Raw genomic sequence first — 18,339 nt, forward strand, 5'->3', positions numbered from 1 at the left:
GCACGGGCCTGGGTGCAGGCTCGACCCTGGGAGGGGTGTGCAGGAGGCAGCCAGCCGGTGTGTTGCTCTCACATGGATGTTTCTCTCTCTCTCCCTCTCCATTTCTCTCTCTCTCTCTCTTGAAATCAATAAAAAATATTGGGGGGAAAAGAAAAGCGTCCGGCCTCAGTCTCCTGAGATGGGAATACTTCCTTCTTGGCGATGTTGCCCGCTGGGCTATGACGAGAGAGGAGCCAGATTTGGGGTTCACCAGCATGGGGTGCACCAGCTTTGTGCGCGCACACACACCTGTGGATGGAACACGTGAGTTTCTGCGGTTCTGGGGACAGGCTATCCAAGCCCACGGCGGCCGGAGCTCACGAAACCCACACCGCAGCTACGATTTCAGGAGCTTTTATTTGTGGCACCAGAGACACATTTTGGGGACAGTGCGGTTTAGGAGCCGTTGGCTGGACGCTCTCGCCGCCCGGGGAAGGTGAGGGAAGCCAGTCAGACGACGCGGAGCCGGTCCCGCGACTCTCAGGGCGTCTCACCACACACGCAGCTTCGCGCCACCCACTCTCCCCGTCTGCCCCTCACAGAGCTGCTTTCCTCGCGACAACAGTATATGGGGGTACACGTGAAAGACGCCCGCTGTGGTTGCACACCGTTATAAACACCGGGGCCCCGGCCGCCCTGCGAGGGGGCTGCGTGTGGTGCAGGGAGACGGGATCTGCTGGGCAAGGGACAGACCGCTCTGTCGTCACCAAGTATTAGCCGATCGGAGGCCATCTTGGCAACACGCAGCACCCGCTCCTGGCCCCGTGCAGGTCTCCAGGTCCGGGGAGGTCGCCGGGCTCCGTGCTCGGCCTCCCAGGGGAGGTCCCGGCTACGTCACAGCCCGTGGGGCCAGCTGCCGAGGGCACCCACGTGCACGCAGACGTCGTGCCGTCTCGGCCCCCCTCCACCTTCGCAGGACTTAGAGCCGCCATCTCAGCTCCGTACAAGGCTCTCCAGGCACCTCCGTCTTTACGACCTCAGCGGCCGGCCACCCTCCATGAGGTTTGCACCCCCGATGGCGGAGGCCTCAGACACGACCGCTTCCACACTCCCCAGAGTCCCCCGGGAGGCGGCCTTCCCACGCCTCCTCCTCCTCGTTCCGCCCAAACACGGAGCACCAGGCAGCTCGGGGCACTCAGGGTGCGGGAGGTTTGAAACCACTGGACGGCTTGGCCGCTGACGTGTGCGGTGAAGGCCTCAGCGGCCTCCGTGTGATCTGTTCCCAGTGCCCGTCGGTGTTCTAAGTAAGTGCCCTGTGGGCTCCCAGCAACCTGCCAACGGGAAGCGTTTATTGGCAACGAGAACTACTCAGAGGCAAACAGTACGTCCTTGGCACAGGCACCAGGCGGGCGGCGTCCTCCCTGGGAGCCACGCGCAGGGCCCGGGGCAGTGATGCGGGCTCGGCCGGCAGGCGGGCAGCACAGCACGTCCCGGGGCCCCTCGCTCGTGGCGGCCTGAGCGGCGACAGGGGCGTCTGGCAGCTGGGTTTCTGCCCCGGTCCGGGCTCACTGCCGGTTCACACGAGCAAGGGCACCTGCGGTGGAGAGAGAGCCGTTACTCAGGCCCGTGGAAGCCAAGGCCGCAGGCGTCAGGTGCCGAGGAGCGTGCGCAGGCCCGTCTTTCCAGGGTCCTCGCCCACCAGGCTGGCTCTAGTGGGTCCCCAACCCCTCAGGGCCGAGGAGGAAACCCAGACACAAATGCACTTAAACGCCTTCGGTGCCTCGCTGTGGCACTCGGGGGCGAAGGGGTGGAACCTGGGGGTCCCGAGGTGGTGTGTCTGCAGACCCCGCCCCTCGCCAGTGCTCCCAAGGGTTCCCCCCCCCCTCCTGGTTTCTCTGAGCCCCGTGGCCGTCCCCTCCCTGGGCCCGCCTCTGCCTGCGTATCTCTCTGTTGGAGACGCCCCTTTCCTGGTGGGAAACGACCAGTCCTTCTCCCAGAACAAGCAGGCGTAGCCTCTGGGGCAGGCGGTCCTGCTCCCCAACCTCGGCCGGCCACCCCATCACCTCTTCTGCCAAGCTCTCTGTCCCCCGCCTGGGGCTTGCCCCACCGGCCTGGCTCCCTCACCACCAGAGCAGGGGCTCCCGATGCAGGAACCGCGCTGGGCTCACCACTGGCCCGGGTGCCGAGTCAGTGTGGGCGGTGGCCACAGTGGACACAGGCTTGCGCGTCCCCACTGCACTGCCCCTGCCTGTGACTGCACTGCCAGGGAGAGCTCAGGCTCCTCCCGGCTCCGCCCGCATGGGGTGTGGCCCCAGCAGGAATGTTTTCAACAATAAAGATTAAACACATTTTTAAAAAATTAATTAATTGGGATAAAATGAAAGTAAGGGTAAAGGTTGAGAGCGTTCTCCAGCGAAGGGACAGGCGCACGTGCCTCTGTGTGGGAGGCACGGTGGGCTCCTGGCCGCGTTCACGGGCGTGAGCACCTTCTAACGCGTCCCGCGTTCAGTGCGTGGTCAGAGCGGACACCCAGGGACGCGACGGAGTTAACGCCAACCACCACCTGGAAATCTCCTGTGGGACCCCTCCCCCGAGAACACTCCAAGCCCCGGACAGGGCTCAGCTCCTCCAAACTCCAGCTCGGCCAAGGAGCAATGCGTTCCCGCATTATCACTGCGGGTGTGGCCTCCAGTGCAACGATGAAGTCTGGGTTCAGAGCGGGTGACTGGCCCCAGGTTTAAAAAAAACACACAGTGAGTAGCGACCAGCCGGTGTGGTTGAGCATCGGCCTATGAACCGGAAGGTCACGGTTCGATTCCGGTCAGGGCACAGGCCTGGGTTGCAGCCTCCATCCCCAGTAGCGGGTGTGCAGGAGGCAGCCGATCCATGATTCTCTCCATCACTGATGTTTCCAGCTCTCTCTCCCTCTCCCCTCCTCTCTGAGACCAATGAAAAACAAAAACAAAAATAACAAACAAATCAGTGAGTAGCCATCCCCGCCGGTCACACCCGAGGCAGGACGAGGCCCCGACCGCTGACCCGCTCGGCTCAACCTGCCTCTGTCTCCATGAGCGGACCAGCCTCCCGACCGCCTGGCTCCATCGGCCTCCCCACACCCGGCTGAGGAAGGGAGCACAGGATGAAGGGGGGCCTGGGGGTGCTGGGGGAGGGGGCTCGGCTCTGAACCTGGGGAGCACACCCCGTGAATGTCCAGGAAGGGCCTGGCGATGTGAGCCAAAGGCCCAGCCTGGGGTGGAGACAGCGCTGAGGGCCATCGCGCAGGGTGACGAAGGTCTGCCCAGGGAGTGAGCAGATTTGAAAGAGAAAAGGCCATAGGACTAACTCCAGGGGCTGCCGTGCAGGCGTGGGCCGAGGAGCAGGTGCCCAGAGGGGGCGCCGCTGCGACGTCCCTAAGAGATCCAGACCCCCAAGGGCCCCCCAAGCTGGGAACCACGCGTGGACGCAGCTTTAAAGAGCACGTTGGCTCCATTTGCAAAGAGCAGGCTCCGTGCATTTTCCTTCAAGCTCTGGACACCTGCAGAGGTCAGAGGCCGTCACACACACCAAGTGCACTCGCTGCGAACCCAGCAGACACCGCCAAGGCCCGGCCTGACTGGGACGGGCCACGGACCCAGGCTGTGGACCGCGCGTGTGTGTGACTCAGGTTCCACAGACACATTTTAGGCTCCTGCGCAGCCTGTCCCGGGCCCGCAGGGCGGGTGGCGGACTGCTCAGGGGTTAGTGGCTGACGCGCCCTCCCCTGCATCCCCAGGAGCTAGTCGGGCCGACCACCTCCCCCGTGAGGGCGTGCAGGGCCCTGCTGGACAGGGGGGTGCAGGACGCAGCCCCCCTCCCCCCCCGCCCTCACCCTGCTGCTGTCCCAGGGCCGGGCGCCCGCCTGCGGGTGGCGCATCCCTCCAGGTCCCCTTGCCCCCACGGCCCGGCTCACACGCAGCCCGCATCACCTTCCTCAGCCTGGCCGCCCCTGTGCCCGAGCGGATGGCGTCCATCAAGGCTTGCCTGGCGTCCACCGGGGTGCCGAGGGCGTTGGCGCTGGCCCTGGGTGCTGTCCTGGAGGCGGGAGGAGGAGCTGGGGCTGCCGGAGGGGGCGGGGGAGGCAGGGCGGGTGGGGGCTGGCTGCCAGGGTCTCCCAGGCCCGATGGTTCTGGCCCGTGCGCGGACCTCGCAGCCTCACGGAAGCTCCGGAGCTCCTCAGAGGCACAGGACGCCACCTGGGAAGAGAGGGTGAGAGGACACTGTGCCAGGCCCTTCCCGAGGGCGGCACCGGCTGCGTCTTCCCCCCAGAGTGCCGCTGGCCCGGAGCAGGGGCAGTCCTGCCCTCTGAGACCTGCTTGTCTGGCAGGGGCCAGACCCGGGGCCACGGTGCCAACCGGACCCACTGCTGGGAGGACCCCCGCCCCCCCCCGTCCCCACTCAGAGCTCATGCACCTGTCTCACTGGGGACCCTGGCTGTGGGAGCTGGGGACCCCCTCCTGCCCCTAAACTCAGGGCCACGCTGGCCCCTGAGGCTGGGTTAGGCCAGGCCAGGCTGCTGCCTCGGGGAGAACCAGGCCCTGGAGCCAGGCGGAACCCCTCCAGGAATCTGGGAAATGCCCAGTGCCGGGGGGGGGGGGGGGAGCACTTCCTGGGCCCTGGCCTCCCATGCAGTGACTGCCCTCCGCCTAGTCTGGGGTAATGGGGGGGCACCCACATCTGAAAGACCGAGGGTCGCCCTGAACTCTGCAGCCCCGCCGGGGCCTCACCTTGCGCAGGCTGCAGGCGCCGCGGTGCCCCCGGATGGCCGCCAGCAGGGCCGAGTGCTCGCTCTCCAGCTCCACGTAGCTTAGCTTCTTGGGCCCTCCCTCTGCGCTGGGCTCCGGCGTCTAGAACGGTCAGGTCAGCACACGTCACGCACAGATGGAGCAGTGGCAGCTGGAGGCAGCCCCCAGGTCACAGTCCCCGCCCGCAGGAGGCGGGGGTTCGCTCCCCACACTCTAAGCCAGTGGTCGGCGAACTCATCAGTCCACAGAGCCAAGTATCAACAGGACAACGATTGACATTTCTTTTGAGAGCCACATTTTTTAAACTTAAACTATATAGGTAGGTACATCATTACTAACTTAATTAGGGTCCTCCTAAGGCTTAGGAAGAGCCACACTCAAGGGGCCAAAGAGCCGCCTGTGGCTCGCGAGCCGCAGTTTGCCGAGCACGGCTCTCAGCCCATGCGGTCGGCACTGACCTGGTTGGAATAGTGACCACCATGCATGGGGGACCCCACATGCTGGCCCCTTGTCTCGGGCCCCTCCGGTCACTGCCGCTGGCTGTCCAGGGCTGCAGGCCTGGGTGGAGTCCCGGGTCCCACCAGCGCCGTGTGACCTGGGCCAGGTCCTGGGACACACCTGCCTCAGTTTCCCCTCTAAAGCCTGGAGGAGATGCTGGGTGCTCCCCTGGCTTGGCAGCCTCAGCGGTGCCCGTGAGAGCGACCTCCTGGGTCAGGCACTCACCTCGGACCCAGGAGGGACCGCCGTACACAGTGCAGCAGGGGAGGGAGGGAAGATGTGGGCTTACATGCCTGGGTGAGGGGAGGCGTGCCCTGAACATGCCCCTATCGTGTTTGTTAATTCTCACCCGAGGATATTTTCCTCTGATTTTAGATAGAGTTGAAGGGAGGGGGGGAGAGAGAGAGAGAGAGAAATACCAATATGTCTGAGAAAGACACCTCAATGGGCTGCCTCCTGCGCATGCCCCGACCGGGGCCGGGGTCAAACCCGTGACCCCTGGGTGTGCAGGCTGGAGCTCTAACCACTACGCCACCGGCCAAGGCAGAACGTCCTCCTGGTGTTGAGGAGTGTCAGGCAGGACCGGCCCTGGCCCGACTGTCCACTAACACCTCTGTTCGGGGAGCAGCTGTGTGACTGCCCTGCCTCCACTCCCGGACTCTTGGGGTGTCTTCCCAGGGCAGTCAGGGTCCTGAAGGGGTGCGGACAGGCCCCACCATCCACTTTATGTCTTTAGTGGTTCTGCTCAGATACTCCCTGTCCCTTGTTCATATCCCCCATGCACCCCCTGCACCCCTGAGCCTACAGGTGAGGAGGGAGGAGGCCCACAGGTGAGGAGGGGGGAGGCCCACAGGTGAGGGAGGAGGGAGGCCCACAGGTGAGGAGGGAGGAGGCCCACAGGTGAGGGAGGAGGCCCACAGGTGAGGAGGGAGGAGGCCCACAGGTGAGGGAGGAGGGAGGCCCACAGGTGAGGAGGGAGGAGGCCCACAGGTGAGGGAGGAGGGAGGCCAACAGGTGAGGGAGGAGGGAGGCCCACAGGTGAGGAGGGAGGAGGGAAGAGGCCCACAGGTGAGGAGGGAGGAGGCCCATAGGTGAGGAGGGAGGAGGCCCACAGGTGAGGAGGGAGGAGGCCCACAGGTGAGGGAGGGAGGCCCACAGTGAGGAGGGAGGAGGCCCACAGGTGAGGGAGGAGGGAGGCCCACAGGTGAGGAGGGAGGAGGCCCACAGGTGAGGGAGGGAGGCCCACAGTGAGGAGGAGGCACACAGGTGAGGGAGGAGGCCCACAGGTGAGGAGGGAGGAGGCACACAGGTGAGGGAGGAGGCCAGCCCCCCAGGCCTGCTGCTCACCTTCCGCAGCCTGTCCCTGCCACCTGCCGAGTGGATGGCCTCCATCAGGGCACTGTGCAGGGAGGTGTCCTTGGGCGCTGGCCTCTGGACCACGGGGCGGAACTTCTTCTTTGGCCCGAAGATGCTGGGGGGCGGCGACTCGTCGGCCTCGCGAATCTCTGTGCACAGCACCCCGGACCTCCCCTCCAGCTCGGGGACGGCGTGGCTGTCCCTGCTGGAGGCCCTCAGGGAGGCGGGGGGCTCGCCGTGCTCGGGGGCCCACCGGGAGCCATTCACCAGGCAGGGCGGCGGGCTCCTGGGGCCGTCCGGCGAGCCGTTGGGGTCCCAGGCTGAGCCGGTGCTGTGGTCACTCGGGCTCTGCTTTGCACCCGAACCACGGCCTGGTCCCACGGACTCACGGTCCCTCCGGGCAGCGGTGGCAAGGGGGATGGAGGGCCCACCGTGGGCGTCGACAGCACCATTCTGAGCAGACGGCCTCCCGGGAGGGCTGCGCCCCCGGCCCCGGGGCAGGGCTCCTGCCGCGGGTTCTGCTGGTTCCTCCCCGTGGGCTGGGGGAAGGCGACCGCCAGGGGCCGCGGCCTCCTCTGGACACGCGTGTGGCCCCGGGCGCGGACCGGGGGCCGTGGCGTCTCTCCCGGCGCGAGGCTGTCCACGAAGCTCGGGTGCCGCTCCCTCCCAGGGCTTCCCGGCTCCGCCCGGCCTCCCCGCGGCGGCCTGGGCTCTGGGGGGCCCCATGCGCTTGGCGATGGCGGAGGCCACGTACTGACTGGACGTCCTCCTCTGAGGCTTGAGGAACAGGACCTGGGAGGTGCTGGCTGCCGGGGCCTTCGTGTGACCAGTGGCTGCCGGAGGCGGCGGGTGGGCCCCGGGCTCGGGACAGCGCCCCTCTCCTTGGTGGGCAGCCGGCGGCTGGGGCGACGGCCCTGCAGGGCGCGGGGGGCCTGGCTCGGCCCCGAGGCCGCCTGCTGGATGCTGAGACGTGGCTGGCGTGGCGGGGGGCCGGCCCGAGAGCTGCTCCGTGGAGCCGGCCCTGGGGAACTCCCGGACGTGCCCAAGGGGCTGGGTTTCTTTCTCGAGCGCAGAGGAGGCCGGGGCCACGCTCCTGCCCCCGGTCCCGGGGGGACTCACCAGGTTGCCCAGCTCGTCGATCTTGATGGCGCCCGTGGAGAGCGACACCCCGGGGTCGTAGCACCGCCTCTCCGACTTCGGGGGGACGATCTTGTACGTGGTGAGGCCGTACTTCAGGCCGAAACTCCCGCCTGGGTTCTGGCCTCGCTGATACCAGGACAAAGGTGCCGAGACGCCCTTCCGGTCGTCGGCTTCCCTCGCCGTCCCCGGCCGACAGTCTGCGGGCTCGGTGGCCGGCGTCCGCCCGCTGGGACCGGCGCCGCGCCCCTGCCCCGGCTCCTTGGCGCTCCGGTCCTGCCTGGGAGGCTCCGTGTTCACGGGGTTCACATCTTCACGGGGGGCGGACGAGGCCCCCTGGACCTCCTTCCCGACGTCCTGGGGGGCGGCGGGTACACTGGGCCCCTCTGGCCCCCTCCTTCCCGGCGGCGGGGCCTCCACCTGGGCGGGCGGCGGGCGGGCCCACCTGCTGGCCCCGCTCCCCCGGTCGAAAGACCCGGCGTTGTTGTTTCTGTTGGAAAACAGCCCCGGCTCCACAGGGTCATCCAGGACCTCCCCGATGAAGGTCACGGGGATGGCGTCGGTGTCGCCCTCGGGGATGGCACCCTGCAGGCGGCGACCAGATGCACTGCTGAGGGAGCCGGTGACGGAGCTGCTGTCGGTCTCATAACTGTCGTCCATCCCTGCGAAGGAGTGCGCACAGGGTCACCGACCTCCCCACGCCCGGGACTCCCCGCGCCCGGGACCCCCCGCGCCCTGGACCCCCCCGCGCCCAGGATCTCCCATGCCCAGGACCTCGGTGCTCAGGATCTCCCTGCCCAGGACCTCCGTGCTCAGGATCCCCCGCGCCCAGGACCCCCCCGCGCCCAGGACCTCCCGCGCCCAGGACCTCCCGCGCCCAGGACCTCCCGTGCCCAGGACCCCCCGCACCCAGGACCTCCCGCGCCCAGGAACCCCCGTGCCCAGGACCCCCCATGCCCAGCCGTGATCAGGGTCCCAGGCTCCTGTGCGTGTAAGTTATTCACACGCATTTCAGTGTCACTGGGTTTGTCACCTACGCTTGCCGGGGGCCAGTCACAGCCTCCCTTCCCCCCGAGGAGCCCTGGCCGGACCAGGAGGCCTCAGCACGAGGCCTTGAGGCTCAGCCTTTGCTGACTGAACGGCCCTTCCTTCCGCAGGCGCCTCCCGTGGAGACATCACCCACGCGCGCCCCAGGAGGCAGCCTCAGCCAGTGCCGCGGGGTCGCGTCCGCGCAGCCCAGTCCTCACCTTCCAGGTCCTCGTCCAGGCCCGCCAGGGTCTGCTCCCACTGCCCGGCGATGAGCAGGCCCCCGTCCTCCCCGGGGGCTGCCGCGGCCCTCTCCGCCCTAGGGAAGAGCACAGAGAAGGAAGCGCCCGCGTTTCCCTCGGCTCTCATCTCATCCATCCTTTCTAGAAACATCCGAGGAAGGCCCAGCTCCAGCTCAAACCCGTGCCGTTCCCACTCCCTGCGGCCTACGGTCCTCGGAGCTGCTCCGACGCAGAAGGCGTGGGGTGCACGTGTGAGTGTGGCCCCCAAGGGTCAGCAGCTCCCTGACCACACCTGCTCCCGCCCACCCCGCCGTCCAAAGTCCACGCTGCACAGACACGCCGACCCGCCCCAGGCTGTGTGCTGACCTGCGCCGTGTTCACCACACCTGGCACCTGCCTGGGAGGGTGGTAAGGAGTCAGGCCACCTAGAGGCCAAGTTTGCCAAGGCACAGGGCGGCCGGGGCTGGGCCTCGTCACCCACCAGCCCCGCCACACAGCCAGGCGGTTCCTGAGCCCAGGAGGAGGCTCCCTCCGGCCCCAGAGCCTCGGGGTGGAGGCCACGGCGCAGGTCCCACACGGGGACAGGTGGCCCGCTGTGGCCCTTGCAGGCTTTCACTTGGCTTAATGAGCATCCTGGGCAGGTGGCAGAGGGACAGGGCTTGGAGGGCAGCGTAGGCCACCCACAGGCTGTGCATCCTGGGCCCTTCATCACGAAACAGAGGAACGATGAGGAGGGTCACAGCAGCGACAGGAGTAACAGCTCCCTCTCCGGCCCCACCCGGGGCCTCCTCCCCAACACCCCGCTGCAGATACTCAGGGACAACCAAGCATCTGGGGAATCAAGAGCTACCCTTGGACTTTCAACTGCAGGGGGGTTGGGCCCCGACCCTCTCTCGTGCAGGTCAAGGGCCAGCCGTCTCTTCCATGCAGCGGCGCAATGATCCAAGACAGCCCCTGCCCGTTGCCCCAGCGCAGACAGCGAGCCAGTCGCCTGCGGCCAGGGTGAGCTGCTGAGTTCAACCGGAACCTTCTGTCCGCCTTCAGAACTGTGTTCGCTTTGATTCAAAGCAGCTTGAGTGACAAGATGCTTTTTAAGTGGGTAGCATCTTAAATACCCTTTGACCCTCTAATGAGCAATCATTTTCTTTTGCAAAGTGGCAAGGCCAGCGGCCTGGGGGTGGAGGATCGGCCGTGGCTCGTGTTTCTGGGGGATGCCCGGCCCCCAGCTGGCTCTTCCTGGGGCCTGGCTGGGCCTCGGCTCCAGGCCCTGGACTCCGGCGTGAACAGATTACCCGGCAAAACCCAAAGCCAGTGCCAAAGCCCGTTTGGCTTTCCAACATGAAATGTCCGGAGGAAGGGATGGAGGGGCAGCTGCTTCTCCTTCCCCACCCCCCGCCAGCCGCTCTCCCAAGGGTTACTCAGTGCCTGCACCCTCCCCGCTTCGAAGACCGAGCGAGCGCTCTGTCCCTGGGCTGGAGGCGGCTGCCCTGGACGAGCAGCAGGGCCCGAGTTCGAGTCCAGAGGAGCGGACAGCCAGCAGGAGGCGCCGACTCATCTCAGCTCGAGGCAGCCCCGCCTTGCTCGCTCCGGCACCACGCCGCAGCCCGACACACCCCGGCCTCAGACGCGGTTCTTATTGACAGTTTGTTTTGGCTTAAGACCAAGGAAATAAAGAACAAACAGCCCAGACGCTTAGACTCCAGGCCGAGCATGCTGAACAAACATCACCAGCGGCATTTTCTCACACGGCGTGGCTGCCGAGCGTGGCGACAGTGAGGGCATCGCCGCATCCACGATGAGGGCAAAGGTCAACAACGGTGAGCTTCGAGCCAGAGTCTGCCCAGAGAGCGGAGCTGCCCACTCCCCCGGGGGCAGGGGCAGCGGGCACAGGGCGGGTGCCCCGAGGGGGCTCACCACTCGTGCTAACAAGAATGAGGGGCAGCCTGGCCGGCAGGCTCAGGGGTTGAGCATCAGCCTATGAACCAGGAGGTCAGGGTTTGATTCCCGGTCAGGGCGCAGGCCCGGTTGTGGGCTCGATCCCCCGTAGGGGGCGTGCAGGAGGCAGCCGATCCATGATTCTCTCTCATCACTGACGTTTTTCTCTCTCTCTCTCTCCCCCTCCCCCTTCCTCTCTGAAATCAATACAAATATATTAAATTAAAAAAGAAAAAAAAGAGGGGCCGCTGGGTCCAATCCGTGCCAGGAAACGGGTGCTTTTGGTTTGGTTTTCATACGATACGAGGAAGAAATGCAAAGCCCGGGCTAACTCTGACCCATCCGCCTCCTCGGCCATGTGCCTATCTGACGCGGCCAGAAAGGTTCATCTGAGTAACGGATCCCACAGTAGAACCACGAGGGAGAAAATAAGGAAGAGTTGGAGAGGAAGAAAACTCCCTTTCCCGTGGCAGAACAATTTGCAAAGGAGTGCCACGCTGCCCCGTCGACTTCACAACCGTTACCTGATAAACTGCAGGCACAGAGCCTGGGAAAGCGGACGGCCGATCGCGGCCACACACACCCACCTCCACTCCGTTAACTAACGCTCCCCTGTTCACCGGGCTCCCGAGTCCAGAGCGTCATCCTGGCTCTTCGTGCAGCCACAGCCGCACAGGCGAGGCCGTCGGTGGGGTGGACTCTAGTTAAATGCCTTCTTTAACTTTAATGAGTCTACTTCCTTAACCGAACTGTAACCCAGATTATTCTCATCATTTCTCCATGCAATAACCATGAAGTCACTTGATTTCCAGGCCACACTGGGAGCACGTCCACACCGACCGCAGAGCTCCCCGTGGGCCGGCCACTGGGCACCTGCTGGTGGCTAGAAGTGGCCGGTGGCTACAGTCCCAAACAGCTCAGTTCTCCCGGTCGTAAATGGTCTTTATAACGCAGTTACAAAGTTTCAGGTCTTAGAAGGTGTTAACATGTTCCTGAATGTTCCTGTGCTTCCAGAGTTCCTCTAGTTACAAAGCTGCAGGCTCCGGAGAGCATGAAATGTCTCTGGTCACAAGCGCCCGACCCACTCCGACCCAGCACAGCCCCACAGTCGGGCCCCCCCCCCGCCCCCCGGCTCACTGCCCTGGGCTGTGGATAGGGCCACAGAACACAAGTGTGGGATGCGCTAGGTTCATGGAGAAAGGGCGATCCTCTCCCCACGTGACTGACATGTGCTCGGTGCATGCTCTAACGGACAGTGGGAGGCTGATGGCGCACAGCAGAGCTTCCGGAGCAGTGCCGAGCAGGGCGTCGTGCTAACGGACGCCAGGGGCATCACGGCGTCTCCCCGAGAGGAAGACGGGGGGGGGCCCCACGTTCACTCGTGAAGAGATGCTGCCTCCAGAGCTACGTCACGGGGATACCCGAGCCACAGCATCCGCAGAAAGGTAAGTCCACGCCGTGGTTTTAAAGACCCTCTCTGTCACCTCGCTGACCAGGGAGAGATGACTGTTTCTAAAGTAACATCACAATTTTTAACAACAGTCAAGGTCTGTGAAAAGGCAGAGCTAGAAGAGGGGAACCACACTGACCTCCCAGGGGACCGGCGGCCCATTCTTCCCGGCCGGAGAATTAGAAACGGCGGCCGCGTGAAACGCCACGGCACCTGCGGGCTGGGCGTACCTGCCTGCTCGTCCCGCACGCTGCCCGGTGCCGGGAGCCGGTCCATGCTTGCTGTTTCAAGGGACCTGGCATATATGGCATACTGTTCTTAATATGTTTGCTCACCTTCTTGGCACTATGTGTTTTAACCAAGGTCACCTCTCTGAGAAAGGTTGTTTCCCCAGGTAGGGATTTTCCCCTGAAGTTAGGGAGGGAATAAAACCCCTCAACTAAGTGCCAGGCGGGTAATTAATCACTTTAACTACAAACAATCATGCTTAAGCTACATAATCTTTACTCCCTGGAATGGAGATAAGAAACGCCCTAACCTTTGTAATAGAGATTGATAGGATTGAATCAACTGGTATAAATACAGATGTAACAAGACAGCAAGACTCAGAACTTAGAATACAGAGCTTAGAAGACAGAACCTACACACAGAACTTAGAAGACAGAACCTACACAGAACCTACAGACAGAAGAACTTCGCTGGAGAGAACATGGCAAAAGATCCTGGACTGAACCTGACTACAGAAATTAGCAAGAGAACCTGACTAGAACCTGGTGACTGAACCTGGCTGGAGAACCTGGAGAACCTAGCAAGAGAACATGGACACAGAACCTGGCTGGAGATCCTAACCAGAACCTCACTGGAGATCCTGACCAGAATGTGGCTAGAGAACCTTGCTATGATGATCATCTGAATGCCCTCTCCGTGTCATTCCTTCTTCACTAACTCTGTCCACACCTTTGGGGACCCCTGGACCTGCTGGGGTTGGACCCCGGCAGCCCGGGCGCGGAGTGACCCCGCAGGGCGTGCAAACCAGATCATCATTTTGGAGAGTAATCCGTCAGCCGTCCCTGAGGTTAAGAGTGAGTTTCTTGCCCAGCCCGTGAGGCTCAGGGGTTGAGCGTCGACCTATGAACCAGGTCACGGTTCGATTCCCCGACAGGGCACATACCCAGGTTGTGGGCTCCATCCCCAGTGCGGGGCGTGCAGAGGGCAGCCGATCAATGATTCTCTCTCATCAGGGATGTTTCTTTGTCTCTCTCCCTCTCCCTTCCTCTCTGAAGTCAATAAAAACATGTTTTAAAAATGAGTTTTTCTGAGAGTCTAATCGTTTCTCTTCTAGAAAACGCTCTATGTGCAAACAGAGACCCACACACGCCTGGCTCATTATGTCCGGCCGTGGAATCCTCAACAACCTACGTGTCCTTTCATTCAAAAATGGGCAAATACATGCACTAACGACACATATCATCCTGGATAAATCTTGCACACAGGATGTTGTGGGGAATCGTACACTAAGAGAATGATAGTGCTGCCCGGCCGGCATGACTCAGCGGTTGAGCACTGACCTATGAACCTGGAGGTCACGGCTCGATCCCCAGTGTGGGGTGTGCAGGAGGCAGCCAATCCTGATCCATGATTCTCATCATTGATGTTTCTCTCTCTCTCCCTCTCCCTTCCTCTCTGATATCAATAATATATATATATATATTTATATACACACATTTCAAAGAAAGTGTTTATAAACGGGTATAAACTAACAAGACATCACCCCGTATGGTTACCAACGCAGGCCCATTTGGAGAGCGTGCAGACGTGGTTGTGGGTCAGGAGAGGGGGCCCTGGGGGTGGCACCTGGTGGGTACGAGACACTGAGGGAGTCTCGGCTGGGTCACTGTGGCCCATGACGTCTCCCCTGGACACTGGGGTGCCCTCCCTCCCCCGGCCACCCCCCCACTCACCTGGAATGCCAGTGCCCAAGGCCGCTTCTCTCCCACGCGGGGCTCTTGGGCGGACCCAGCTCCGGGGTCCCCGCCAGGTCCTGGTCGCTGCTGTCCTCCTGGTCGGTGGCCCACTTGTCCCGGGACTTGGTGCTGTCGTGCTGGGAGTCCAGGGAGACGATGTCCGAGGGTGAGCTCATCACCCCCGAGTCCTCCGTCGTGTCCTCGGATGCGAAACAGCTGCTCACGGACACGGTCTCCTCGGCCTCCGCGGGCACCGCAGGGACCCCGTCTGCGCAGGAGCCGCCGGGCCCCAGGGGCAGGCTCACTGCGGGAGTCAGGGCGGGGACACAGGCCATGTCAGCCGCACCTCCGTCCCCGCCACCCCGCCCCGCCCCGCCCCACGCGCCCACCACCCTGCCGGACTCAGCGGAAATGTGGGGGCTGGGGTGCGAGGATCTCACACACAGCTCCCCCCAGAAACCCGACGTGGGGGAGCCACAGGCGTGTGTGTGACCGAGAGCGAAATCCCCTTAAAATCAGGGCATCTTAACCCGCCCGGGATTCTGGTCCCGCCCGGGGGTGGCCGGACCCGGGCCCGCGAAGGCACTAGTGCCCAGCCTGGCCCTGCGCTGAATCGAAGCTGCTTGTCAAAGCAAGTAGGGTTTTAAAATCATAACAAACTGAGACCTAAGGAACGCGGGTGGGGACTTGCACAGCTACGCCGGGGCCTGTGGCCCGTGGCCCTGCCTCCCGTGGCCTCGGGCTGTGCCTGCGCCGTCACACGCGAGGCAGTGAGCTCTGGTCTCACAGGGATGATCTGAGGGGAGGACCTTCCGGTCCGAGGAGGCAGCAGTCTCCTGGCTGGGGCTGGGGGCCCTGAGGGGGTGGCTCCCGGCAGGGGGAGGGGTGACTCGCTGTCGCCGCCTCGTGCCTCTCACAGTGACACTAACGCCGGGGACACCGTGGCCACTCGGCACAGCCGCCGGGCCGCGGGAAGCACGCTGAGCTGCGCTGCGCTGAGCTGTGCGAGGTCATTTCTCTCGCTCCTGGGTCTGTAGGTCTGTGAGGAGGGAACCCTCTCTGACGCCGACGTCAGAAGGGCAGGCGCACTGAGCTGTTGTTTTTAAATTTAATGTAGAAGCAGCCCGGCCGGCGGGGCTCAGGGGTGGAGCATTGACCCATGAACCAGGAGGTCACGGTTCCATTCCCGGTCAGGGCACACGCCCGGGATGTGGGCTCCATCCCTAGTAGAGGGCAGCTCAGTGACTCTCTCTCATCATTAATGTTTCTATCTCTCTCTCCCTGTCCCTTCTCGCTCTCTCTGAAATCAATACAAATATCTTTTTAAAAAGACTTAATGTAGAAACAGTCAACACCTCCAGCCTAGGGGAGCACTGCCCGTGGTGGCCGGGAGAGGCTGTGGTCCGACCTGCCGTGTGGAGCAACCATCCCTCCAGGGGACGCCTAGATGCCAGAAAGGACAAAGGCCCCACACGCCCGCACTCGAGAGTCGGGGGACCCGGTGCAGCGGGGCCACTGCGACATCGGGGAGCGGGTGCGAGGGGGGGGGGCGGGTGCTGGGGGAGTGGGTGCTGGGGGGGCGGGTGCTGGGGGGCGGGTGCCGGGGGGGTGGGTGCCGGGTGCCGGTTCACTGGGACAGCGGGCGAGCGCAGAGAATGACAGGAAGGAGGGGAAGTGCAGTGCGTGCGGCCGGTGCACCAGGGACCCACAAGCACGCGAGCGCAGGACAGACGTTCCAGAGCAGCTCCCAGGCGGGCAGAGCGCACAAAGGAGGGCTGTTCCGAGTGCGCCAGGCAGGGCGTCCCAGCGCGAGCCGCCACAATGGGCCCTTTCTCCGCTTCCTTCCTGGCTTTTGTTGGAGGCTCTTCATCAGAGGGAGTCGGGGCGGCTGAGCATGAATAGCCCACCTCTTCGGAGGAGGCCGCGGGCAGCTGCCAGGCCTCGGAGGGAAGGGCCGCAGGGCCGCTCCAGCCGCGCTGCCCGATCGGCCTGAGACGCCGCCCGCCGCCCGGGACCCCGAGCCCGGCCTCCCTGTCCCTGGGGCTGAGAGGAGCGTGTTTCCTTCCAGGGAGTGTGAACGCCTGTCGAGGCTGCGGGTCACAGGGACCTGGACCCCAACCCGCAGAGCCTGGGGTGGCGGCCGGGCGGGTCTGGACCCTCCGTCTCGGCTTGTCCCAGACGGGTGGCCCCCAGCCCGCCAGTGTGAGCTCTATAGTCAGTGTGCACGTGCTCAGCCATGTCACACGCACAGGATCGGGGTGATCAGAGGCCCCCCCAGCCAGTTCTCCTTTCTCACGGGTAACCTCCCCCAGGGCTGCAGGACGCCAGCCTTGAGCCCACAGGACAGGCGCTCAGTGAGGGCCCACCTGGCGCCAGTGCCAGGGACTGGGAGCCGGTGCTGGGGGGATGGGTGCTGGGGGGAGTGGGTGCTGAGGGGAGTGGGTGCTGGAGGAACGGGTGCTGGGGGGATGGGTGCTGGGGGGGTGGATGCTGCGGGGAGTAGGTGCTGGGGGGAGCGGGTGCTGGGGGGAGCGGGTGCTGGAGGGAGTGGGTGCCTGGGGGAGTGGGTGCCTAGGGGAGCTGGTGCTGGGGGGTGCGGGTGCTGGGGGGTGGATGCTGGGGGGAGTGGGTGCCTGGGGGAGCTGGTGCTGGGGGGGCGGGTGCTGGGGGGGGGGTGGATGCCTGGGGAGCTGGTGCTGGGGGGAGTGGGTGCTGGGGGAGTGGGTGTGGGGGGGCAGGTGCTGGGGGGCAGGTGCTGGGGGGGCAGGTGCTGGGGGGACGGGTGCTGGGGGGGGCGGGTGCTGGGGGCGCTCACCTGAGGGAATGAGGGCAGGCACACAGGAATCGGAGGGACACGTGCCCTGGGAGCAGACCCACGGGTGCCATCTGCAGGGGCGGCGGGGACACGGGGAGGACGGGAGGGAGGGGCACGGGAGCCGGTGTGAGTTCCTGCCTCGCTGATTACTTGTATCAATGTCTGATATGTGAGACGGATGGACCAGCACGGAGGGTGAAGATCTAACATATAAAACATAGCTATAATATTTATGAAAAGATACAATACTAGCCCGGCCGGCGTGGCTCAGTGGTTGAGCATCGAACCACTGAGGTCAGGGTTCGATTCCTGATCAGGGCACATGCTGGGGTTGTGGGCCCAATCCCCTGTAGGGGGCGTGCAGGAGGCGGCCAATCCATGATTCACTGTCATCATTGATGGGTCTCCTTCTCCCTCTCCTTTCCTCTCTGAAATCAGTAATATATATATTATAGATCTTAGTTCCAAACGATTTTAGAAGTCACGGAAAGTAACGCCATCAAAAGTGAGCGGAAGAAAGCTAAGTGACAAGGATGCTTGCGTGCTGTGCTCTTCGAAAATACCCCCCTCCCCCCACCCCACCCCCAACTGCAGCAGCAAAGCCACGGCCAAGGCCACTGGGCCAGGCACAGGACAGAATTCCCGTGCGGGCACAGGACGAGGCCACCCGGAGCCCTCCTCGCCACGTGGCCGCCGTGGAAACCATCGTGCGGCTGCAGGAACCACAGGGCAGCCACCGTCGGCTGCCGCTTTCGGAACCGAATACAGAACTGTCCCAGCCTGGTCCCAGGTCCACAAACGGCACAGCCAGGAAACTCACCGTCTCAGGCAACCGCCCATCCGACTCACACTCACGGGCCCAACAGCTCCGTGTTCTTGGCCAGAAAGAACTCGCCTGAGCCAAGCCCACCGGCACCCGAAACAGCCTCAAAGGCGAGGCCCCGGCCCCGGCCTCAGTTTCCAGCATCTGCTCAGGGACTCGGCGGCACCCACCCCCTTGGGAGCCAGCGCCCACCCTGCCCTCCATCCCTATCGATGGCCACCCCCTCCGTCCCTCTGGGTTAGAGACACCCCAACCACCCCGGCACCATCCGAGACTTCCTGGGAGGAGTCTTGTGAGTTTTAGGATCAAGGGTTGAGTCCTCTCTCTCTCTCT

The 18,339-nt window shown here is 64.0% G+C and overlaps 1 protein-coding gene across 7 annotated transcripts in view; it reads right to left on the reverse strand.

Annotated features, from left to right (window-relative positions):
* Positions 1-377: 377 nt before the first annotated feature.
* Positions 378-18,339, reverse strand: part of COBL (cordon-bleu WH2 repeat protein) — a 99,852-nt gene continuing 81,890 nt past the window's right edge. For 4 of the 7 annotated variants that reach the window (XM_036327233.1, XM_036327229.1, XM_036327231.1 and 1 more), the window contains 6 exons: positions 14,366-14,672; positions 8,999-9,096; positions 6,606-8,413; positions 4,743-4,862; positions 3,931-4,211; positions 378-1,573 (listed from right to left, as the gene is read on the reverse strand). In XM_036327233.1, the coding sequence (XP_036183126.1) occupies positions 1,348-1,573; positions 3,931-4,211; positions 4,743-4,862; positions 6,606-8,413; positions 8,999-9,096; positions 14,366-14,672 (2,840 nt within the window). In that variant the 3' untranslated portion in view covers positions 378-1,347. The remainder of the gene's footprint in view (positions 1,574-3,930; positions 4,212-4,742; positions 4,863-6,605; positions 8,414-8,998; positions 9,097-14,365; positions 14,673-18,339) is intronic. The other 3 variants (XM_036327235.1, XM_036327236.1, XM_036327230.1) reach the window with 1 other exon arrangement.

The sequence above is a fragment of the Myotis myotis genome, unplaced genomic scaffold (genome assembly GCF_014108235.1).
Source record: "Myotis myotis isolate mMyoMyo1 unplaced genomic scaffold, mMyoMyo1.p scaffold_m19_p_11, whole genome shotgun sequence".
NCBI lineage: Eukaryota > Metazoa > Chordata > Mammalia > Chiroptera > Vespertilionidae > Myotis > Myotis myotis.